Source organism: Xenia sp. Carnegie-2017, unplaced genomic scaffold (assembly GCF_021976095.1).
Source record: "Xenia sp. Carnegie-2017 unplaced genomic scaffold, XeniaSp_v1 HiC_scaffold_22, whole genome shotgun sequence".
In the NCBI taxonomy this organism is placed as follows: domain Eukaryota; kingdom Metazoa; phylum Cnidaria; class Anthozoa; order Malacalcyonacea; family Xeniidae; genus Xenia; species Xenia sp. Carnegie-2017.
In genome coordinates, this window is record NW_025813485.1 from 1,869,422 (window position 1) to 1,879,179 (window position 9,758).

The 9,758-nt window shown below is 32.0% G+C and overlaps 1 protein-coding gene and 2 long non-coding RNA genes across 5 annotated transcripts; 1 reads left to right on the top strand and 2 right to left on the bottom strand.

The window, feature by feature from the left end:
- Positions 1–47: 47 nt before the first annotated feature.
- On the top strand, positions 48–9,756 carry LOC124445261 (U2 snRNP-associated SURP motif-containing protein-like). 3 transcript variants are annotated; one of them, XM_046995967.1, is made up of 24 exons: positions 48–154; positions 337–424; positions 1,513–1,630; positions 1,862–1,962; positions 2,050–2,120; positions 2,329–2,438; positions 2,816–2,895; positions 2,960–3,125; positions 3,533–3,738; positions 4,056–4,099; positions 4,768–4,872; positions 5,289–5,355; positions 5,430–5,632; positions 5,838–5,943; positions 6,039–6,095; positions 6,419–6,498; positions 6,578–6,665; positions 7,295–7,420; positions 7,736–7,871; positions 7,982–8,011; positions 8,147–8,261; positions 8,579–8,765; positions 8,986–9,135; positions 9,252–9,756. In XM_046995967.1, exons 2-24 carry the CDS (start codon positions 377–379, stop codon positions 9,462–9,464), a joined length of 2,607 nt encoding a protein of 868 aa, XP_046851923.1. In that variant the 5' UTR covers positions 48–154; positions 337–376; the 3' UTR covers positions 9,465–9,756. The 3 variants fall into 3 exon arrangements, with proteins under 3 accessions (XP_046851923.1, XP_046851922.1, XP_046851921.1); XM_046995966.1 differs by having other exon boundaries at positions 340–424; XM_046995965.1 differs by lacking the exon at positions 48–154 and having other exon boundaries at positions 170–424.
- On the bottom strand, positions 7,463–7,912 carry LOC124445283. The gene is made up of 2 exons (XR_006948106.1): positions 7,845–7,912; positions 7,463–7,634 (listed from the first exon to the last, which is right to left on the bottom strand). It is a non-coding gene; the product is annotated as an uncharacterized LOC124445283 (long non-coding RNA).
- Positions 8,074–8,990, bottom strand: LOC124445282. Its single transcript, XR_006948105.1, has 3 exons — positions 8,875–8,990; positions 8,316–8,372; positions 8,074–8,224 (listed from the first exon to the last, which is right to left on the bottom strand). It is a non-coding gene; the product is annotated as an uncharacterized LOC124445282 (long non-coding RNA).
- Positions 9,757–9,758: the final 2 nt, after the last annotated feature.

A 9,758-nucleotide genomic window follows, 5' to 3' on the forward strand; every position in this document is an offset into this window, starting at 1 on the left:
ACTCACAAGGGTTGATTATGAGCAAATAAGTACTGATTAGGAAATTGACATGTTGCTACGATTGCGCATGTCTATTGTGTCGACAGATGGAGTAATGGAGTAAAAGAGTAGAAATATCGAAGAATTACAATCTTCAAGTTATATTTTTCAAAAAGTAATATGATTTGCTCTCATATTTTTTATATCGTTAGGTCTACAAAGTAATGTTAATGAATTTGGAAGTCAATGTTTATTTTAGACAAAATCGCTATGTAGTTCATAGTTGAATTAATTCAACCCATAAAGTATGGGGAATCTCGTTGCAAATTTTGAATTTTATAAATTTTACTCCTGGAGTAGACACATGTTTCAAATTTAACGTCTGACCGTGGATAAGATGTTGAAGAAGGTGAAACCAAAGCAAGAGATTGAGCAGAAAAAGAAGGTACACGAATGTTATGCTCCTAAACAACTTTTTTCAGACTTTAACCTAGAGCTATTGGCATATTTGCATGACTATAGGTCATAGCATGTTTCTAACTATGTAAAAGCTCCATGTATCTTAGCTTTTCAAATCTGAAATGGAGCAAGCAAGTTATAAGTATGAAGTTTAACTGGTATAGAGAAATATTGACAATTTTTGCATTTTGAAGTTTGCGAAAAAAGAGATAAGAAAAGTAATTATTCAAAAAAAATTTGTTTCCTTATGTTGTAGTAAGTCTCATGACACTCCAGGCACCAGTAAGGTTGTTACTACATATGTAAATGAATATATCTAAAGCATTGGAAAAAACATTTGGTTTCACTTCTAGACTTTGAAAGGAAAATTTAAGCCAACATACATACATTTACCATTTTGTTTTTTATGTATGATGAAAAATTTTGTCATGAGGAATATTTTATGATGTAGAGAGTTAGAAACAGGAATTGACCTACCTAGCCTTAGCCACCTCATTACCAATCAACCAGACTGGAAAGTTTGAAAATTGCACAAGCTAGGGAAAAATTTTCCGCAATTTTGCACAATGAATTTTTAATTTTGCTTAGTAATCTCCTAAATTTTTGCTTATATCTCTATATTTAATCCTGATCTTTTATTAACAATTATGCTCTGATGAAGACATTTATTTAGAACTAGAATGCCCTAAGGAAACTTGATCACTTTTTAAAGGTTTTATGACTGCTTATAAGCATTATGTTGTTCTATAAAAGACCCTCTGTGAAGAAAATGTCTCAAAGTTTTAAAAATCAGAAAAGTCTCCTATGTAGACATTGCAATGATCTATTCAATAAAAAGGAGACTCTTGATAAGTTGTGATACGAATACATTGTTTCCAAGTGTTTGAAGTTTGGTTGCAAAAAACATTGCAATTTATAGGGCACAATTTTATCCATCTTTTCCACTTTCTTCTTTCATATAACCTTACTAAATTCTATTCCAGTTTGAAAACATGTAAGAATTTTTTCCCACATGCATGTACTAACTTAACAATTGTTCAATAGCTATGTACTGATTATGTGTCGTATGTTTAGGTTGAAGAAGCAAACTGTGCTGAAGTATACGAAAAGTTTGTTGCCTCTTTTGAAGGAGCAGCATCCAAGGGAAAAACTTTTGTCAGAGGAAATGTTGTTAATCCTGGTCAAAAGAAAGGTTTATTCATTTTAATCTTTATGCTTGCATTATTCACAGTTCATTGTCTGTTTTAGCCTTGGTAGTAGCATTTTATAGTTCACATGTTGTTATAGGCATATAATGCCCTTCTTGGTAATGAATTTTAATTCAGTTACTTGAATTGAGAATTGTATTTTAAATTTACAATATGCAACTGTGCAAAATTCGTTTATATCTATGTATATTTTTTCTTCATATTTATAATTCCAGAAATATTGTCTGAAAAATCTGGGGAACTCTATACACTAAAAGCATTTCAACAGGACGTTTCACAGCCATTAAAACCTGCTGTCAATTCTAAGACAAAGATAGTATGTGGATTATGATTACAAAACAACAAAGCTTTGGGTGATGCACTTCTTTGTTTATGTTATACGTATGTAATACTCTTAATTTAGGAATTAAAGAAACGTAAAGAGAAAGAGAAGAAGAAAAGTAATCTTGAACTTTTTAAAGAAGAATTAAAAAAGTAAAATGTGTTTTGAATTTTTATTAAATTAAACTAACTTACTTGTCTTAACATTTTATCGCTTTGAACATGTTTTCTGTTAACATGAAGCAGAGGAAGTCTGCTAGACTTCCATTTTATAGTATGACATATAGATTCATGATTAATGTAAAAATAAAATTGTTTGGTGTAAATAATAAGTAGATTGTTTTAAAACTGATTTTAATAGACAGCAAGAAGAAAGAGAAATTCGTCACAAACTAAAAAAGGGTGATATCAGTGATATTCCTAGTGAAGTTTTTGATAATTTTCCAACATTGTTGGCTACTCCACAAAAAGGTATCAATGTTACAGCCTTTATAGCTTTTTAGTTTATCAGTTGTGGAATAAAGTTTCAAAACTAATTCTTTATGTAAAACAATATTCATGTTGATAATCATGTATGCCTTATAATTGGAAAAATTCCTTTTATGACAACTCCTGAAAATAGATGTTTTTTGACCTGATTCAATTGCTCTTGTTTTTATTTACTCAAATAAATATAAAATTAAATGTTCCAAACATCAAATGTATTGAGAAAAAGAAGAATATTTTTTTACGAACTGACATTTATTCATTCTTGTAACCAATATTGTTCTCATTGAAACTTGTTCAAGTTTGTATTTTACTTATAAAATGAAATATTATCAATAATTTTGGTTATATCAACTTTGCAGATGAGCCTTATACATATGGTTCTTATGATACCGGTGATCCTAATACCACAAATCTTTATATTGGAAACATAAGTCCTGAGGTACTTCATGTTATATCATTGAAGAAAGACAGCACATATGTTTACTTTGATAACATTTGCTTAGATGAATGAAGAACAATTGATGAAATTGTTTGGGCAGTTTGGCCCTTTGGCAAGTGTAAAAATTATGTGGCCTAGGACTGAAGAGGAAAAATCTCGAAATAGAAATTGTGGTTTTGTTGCATTCATGAAACGAAAAGATGGTGATAAGGCTATCAGTGCCCTCAAAGGTGTCATATATAAATGTCTAAAAAGTATTTTTCGTCAAAAAAATTTTTCCTCCTTTCATGATGAATGTTAAAAATCAATAAGCAAATGCATAAATTTTTGTATTATTTCAAAATCAACACTACTTCTGAAGAGTGTTATTAAAAATGTGTTTTTTTTTAGAAAACAGTACATTTCTAATTAGGAAGTTTTTGGTGTTTTGAGAAAAAATGTAATGAATGCAGTTTCCCTACTTTCAGTTCCCCCTGAAAGTTTAATTTTGAAACTTTACTTTTCAAAAACTATTAAATGTACAAACTATGTTGTAGAACCTACGTAGCTAAATTTTATTCAATTCAAAATCGTAAGAACGCAGCATGTGAAATGAACATTTTATGTTCCTGTAGTTAGTGTTCCTTTTTTCTTTCAGGCAAAGACATTAAAGGATACGAAATGAAACTTGGTTGGGGTAAAGCTGTTCCTATCCCTCCACATCCTATTTATATCCCCCCAGAAATGCAAGAGGCAAACAAGCCACCTCCGCCGTCAGGTTTACCATTCAATGCCCAACCTGGAAAAGTGAAAGAAAACGATGAACAATCAGAGATAATTGATATGAACGGCATTAGTAGTAAGGTTGGTATTGTCATTTACTTTATTGACACAGTCTTCGGTTCATGTTTCTGCTAGGGCTAACGAAGTGAAGTCAGTCTTCAATCTTGTGCGCTTTTCAGTTTAAATTGCTGTTTTTGCTTCCCTATATACAAGTACAGGTCTTCTGCTTTGTATCGTAGTGGTAGTTGCTTTTTTAGCCACTTACCTTTGTATTTGCAAATGAGTTGTTAGCTAGCTCCTATGCATTGGCTTTAAAAGTAAGACATTATTGACAGTATCCTTAAGCTTCTGATATACTGGATGTGATACTCACAAAATGTTATGTGGTACAATTGTAGACTCTAGCCAACGCAGTTGTCAAAGTTGTTATCCCGACAGAAAGGTATTTTACAGTAATGTTGCCATTGTTCACCTTGACAACGGGTGATCGCGCTTTTTGATCTTTTTGTTGGTTTGTTTTGGTTAAGTATTTTTTTGGTCATCTACAAAAGCTTTTGTTGCAGAAAATGAACGTAATTCTTTAAGAAAGTTAACAGAAGCTAGCTACTGTGTAAAAACAAACAAAAACGTATTAACATGAGCACAGCTTGTCACTTTTCTGTAGTGTGGAATGCCATTTCTGAAAAGCATTTTTTGACAAAATTTCATCGAATGCACCATTTCAGTTTTATATTAAATACAACATTTCATTTTGGATTTTTTTTTTCTCTCGACCAACACCTCTTAATCATACTCAATTTGGAATTACTGTATGCAACTGTAAACACAGAAACATTTGTAGTTGACGTAAATTAAACTTTACTACACCTTTATTCTTATTTCTTTTCCATTTCTTATAACTCTTTCGTGTTGAAGCTGCAGTTTCGTGTTAAAGTACAACTTGTTGTTAGCTAATACTCCAATGCAACTAATAGATCATTGTTCTTTTTATAATTTTTCTGCTACGTTATCTGAAATATATGTTTTGGATGAATTTATTAAGTTGGCTTGTGTACATGGAAACCTAGTGTATGATGGAATAAAAATTTAGTTTTAAGTTCAACGTTGCAGGCCAATTCTTCATTTGATTCATCGAACAATCGAATTTGTGATTTTGGAAGGACCCATATTTGAAGCAATGATAATGAACAGAGAACTGAATAATCCACAATTCAGGTAAAAATCATGTTATCAGTGGATGTTGATGAATGCAACCCATTGAGCTTAAAAATAACTGGATAGCTAACCTCCCGCCAGAAGTTAAATCCATCAATTTAACTAGTTCCAATCCATCCACGCACGGCCCAAAGAAAGTTCATTACGACATTAAGTTAAATTGTGGGACTTAACTTTAAGACACGTGTGTCTTCACGTGAAACTTCGCTTCATGCAAGTATAGCCATAAAGGTAGCCATCCAGTTATATATTTAGTTCAATTGTGCTGCTATTGCAGTAATAAATTTTACGTTGTATTTCAGATATAACATTTAATACTGCCCTTTACGAAACTTTTTTGATCGTTGATTATTCCTGTAGCTTTATTGTAACTTTCTACAAGTTGATGAAATTTATTCATTTCTGACTTTGTATAGATTTCTTTTCGATAATCAAAGCCCGGAACATATTTACTATCGATGGAAACTATTTTCAATACTTCAAGTAAGAGTTTGGTAATCATTTTTGGACGTAAGCTGTTTGCTTCATTTCACGTACTTACGTATTTCTTGTTTTAGGGAGATAGTCAGACGAAATGGAAAACGAAGGAATTTCGAATGTTCAAGAATGGATCTGTATGGAGACCTCCAAATTGTACGTCATATATTGGCGAAGAAGTCGAAGAAACTGTCGTAGAAACTGTCGTGGAAAAAAAAGAAGAGAAAAAAGTGGAGCCTTCAAAGCCTTCTAGGTCTACAAAAAAAGGACTGCTTAGTGACAGGTATGTATAACACACACATTATACGTGATAACTAATTTTTTTTTTATAAAACACAGTGATCAATCCAAATAGATCGTGAAAGACAATGTAGCGAAAAAATTACGTTTAAGACTTGATAATATTTGTTACTATTAGTTAAAATATTTATGTATAATTGTATTATTTGAATGTTCAATAATTATCTGTGGATGTTTGTTTGATTTAGAAATAGAGACAAACTCGAAAACATGTTACGAGAACTTGTTCCCGAACGAAGTAAGATCTCAGAATTTATGACTTGGTGTATTGATCACGCCGATGCAGCTGACGAGGTCTGTTTAAGTAAAAAATTTCACGGTTGAACACTTAATTCCTCTCTTACATAACAACTTATCTAAATTTTGTTGTTTGGCTTATGTTTACTTAGATCTGTGATTGTATGTCTGAAGCTTTATCGATTCTCGAGACACCTCCTAATGTTAAGGTACGAACTTTTTACTCTACGGTTATTTATCGTGCGGGGGAAAGTACGTGAACATTAAATGAATTATGTTGTATCATGAGTTATTAAATCTCTTTGTTTTCTCGTGCAATCAAAGAATAGTTAGTCACAATTTCTACACAGGCTACGTATTTCATTAACCTTTCCTTTTTAAAACAAATTTGTCTCATTGCCGGAAATACAATATTAAACTGACGGAATCCCAAGAAATTTAAGAGTGATTTATCCCAACTTTTTGCAATTTTAGCATAAAAATTGAAAAACTATTTCATGTTCGTATTGAACCAGGTTATTTTAAATGCTAGGTCGCTCGTTTATTTGCTGTCTCTGATGTTTTATACAACTGCACTGCAAAAGTTCGCAATGCTTCATTTTATCGAAGAAGGTATCGATTTATGTAGTTCACGTAAATAATATATGATCACTCTTCAGTAGTCCCTGTTGTCTTTCTATGTGTTTTCCAGTTTTGAGAGAAAATTACCGGAAATTTTCGAACGTTTAAATGAAACATTTCAAGCTGTAAAGACCAGAATGAAAGCTGAACAATTTAGGGTACGTTTATTTCATCTATTGGGTTTGATCTTATCACATATCTTTAATATCTTTTCTCGACTATCTTGTTTTCTGCTTGTTAGTTATCCATGTTATCCTCTTCTTTCACCACTATGCTCTCTATGACTATCATGTGTTATTCTCTTCTTTCACCACTATCCTCTTTATGACTACCATGTGTTGTTCTCTGTTTTCACCACTGTCCTCTTATGATCTATGATCTCTTTTCACATTCCCTATCTTCTTCCTTTTATTCCTATTCCACACACATTCTTTATTCCTTTCTTCCACTCCTTTCACCATTCCTCATTCTTTCACCACTATCCTCTTCTTTCACCATTATCCTCTCTATGACTACCATGTGTTATCCTCTTCTTTCACCACTATTCCTTCTCGACTATCATGTTGGATTACTACGTAATACTCAGTAAATAGAGGATTGTTACTCAATAATATTAATTTTTCCTACTAAAATTGACCTTGCGTTTACAAGCCTTGCGTTTGCTTTTTTATTTACTTTGTAAACATGCAGTGATCATTATGAAATTGATTCAACAATGTTTTCGTGTTCTTTGTTGAAAGCTTATTACATTATCAATCTTTTATTGTTTGTTAATCATATTCTGTAGAAACAAGTGCTGAAATGCTTGGCAGCATGGACATCTTGGGCAATCTATCCTCCGGATTTTTTAGTAAATCTTCAAAACATTTTTCTTGGTCAGGGTCAGAAAAGTATAACTGATCAGTTCATTGTGGTAAGTTCATTATACGTGTAATAATTGAAGATTCAAAGAAGATAAATATGAATGAAAGCTTGATATTGATATTCATTTTTGAATTGCGAGGAAATTAAAATAATGGACGTATAACATCGTTTCTACATTTATATTTTCATGTGACATGAACGCTTCCTTTCTGATTGGTTATATTAAAGTTTCACTATTTTGATGTTTTTACCTTCATGAAAATCTATGAAATAAAAACAACATTTTATTAAACATGTAACGTTTCATGTAATATTATCGAAGACATAAAAATTTTTCATTCACACTATGATCACTTTTGCACAGAGTCGAAGTCGTAACATTTTTGACATGGAACATGACGATGATGTCGATCTTCCATCTGATATTGACGGATTCCCTTTAAGTAAAAATTCTTCAGATATTGATGGTGTACCTTTGGATGATCTTGATGGTGTCCCGAGTAAGTTGAACATTAAACATTATGCATCGTTCCACTCTTTTTATTTGCAGAAAGTTATTATTATGCAAAATTTATTTTCCAAATTATAAATTGACTATTTTTCGTTTAAGTGGATGATATCGATGGAAAACCATTAAAAGGTTAGTACTTTGTTGTTTTTTTACGATATTTTATTAAGAAAAAGATTTGAACAGCTTATGAATTTTATTATATAGTTATATTTATTATCATATAACCATATTATCTCAAAGTTACATATAATTTGCTTTACACAGTGTCCCCCACACATATACCTTCAAAATGGGATAATCCAGAAATAACATCGAAATGGGACAACAGCGATACAATGGAATCTAAATGGGAGAGAATAAAAGATCAAACAAGCACAAGGTTTTGTTTTTGTTCTTTCAATACATATACTCAAACGTACAATAGGCTACCTACTATATTGACCATTTCAAGATTTGATTGTTACATTTTCGTGATTAACTTGTCGATTTCCTGAAAAAATTCATAACTTTCTATATTTATATGTTCTGTTTTGGTTATGACATTTCGTCAATCACACTATTCGCGAATCATATCAAGCTATTATTTTTGCTAATGACATCTTTGCTCTCTTTAATTCTCGTTCGAAAATAAACTGCCGCGCTCTTTACTCAAGGTTTTATAGGGTTTTTATTTTTCCAATTCTGCTAATACTATAGTGAAGTTCCCAAAGAAATCTCCGTCGAGGCAACAGCTTTAAAGGATAGAGACGAAGAAAAACGAAAACGTTTGAGAGAGGTTGAAATAAAAGTTGCAAAGTATTCTGACAAGTTAGAATCCAGCGGCAAAGAAACGCCTCATAGTATTAAAGAAAAAGTTGAACAATACAGGCAACAGCTGCTCGAGGTACGCTACTGTTTGGTTTTATTAAAGTTAAAAACGTCATCTAATCTAACGTAAAAATAATAATGTTTGTGGCATTAAAAAAAGTCCATTTTAGAATATCAAAGAATACCTGTACTGTTGTTTCATTGAATTCGTTGCTGTCACAAATTCATGTAATCCGACTAATATGCCTGCTGTTTTTTGTTTTAACATATCAAGTTTTATTGTGTCTTCTTTTCAGGAAAGTGAACCACGGAAATCTAAGAAGAAAAAACGCCATTCATCGCCATCAGAAAAACGAAAATCTCGAAGTCGATCTTTAAGTGTTTCTCGTGATTCTTCGTCGTCATCAAGTCCAACACCTCCTAATGCTCTCACCAAATCTATGCAGGTGAAGAGGAAAAGCCATTACCTCTCGTCTTTTTTATCATATTTGCAATTAAACTATCACTATTTTGATTGACCTTACTTAGTCTTGTTTTGATTATAATATCATCCATCATTTAGTCTTTAAAAGGATACGATTCGCCGTCATCTTCACCTCGGAACAGGTCTCCCTCTCCATCAGCTGAAAAAAGACGTCGTGATAGCTCGCCGCGGAGAAAATCATCAAAGAAGAGACGCTCCAAGTCAAGATCTCCCAAGAGCATGAAAAAAGCAAAACGGAAAGATAGAAGTCGTAGTCGCAGTCCTTCTAAAAGCTCGAAAAAATCAAGATAAACTTAGTGAGGCTTTAGTTGTAGAATCACATGTGTTACATCTTAAAATAGCACGTAACTGTACTGATTTTTATTTTAATGAACCTTGAATATTATTCATCGATTTTTCAGGTTCATTTTAACGAAAACTTTCAGCTCTCCTAAACTATTATAAAACATGTGCTCAACAATGCCAATAAATCCACGTTGACGCTTTCAGTATGTTGCAATTATAGTAGTTCATTTGAAGTAGGTAAAATTATTATGTACTAACATGTAACGTTAATTACATACAGTGCTTCAACATGCTTGAATA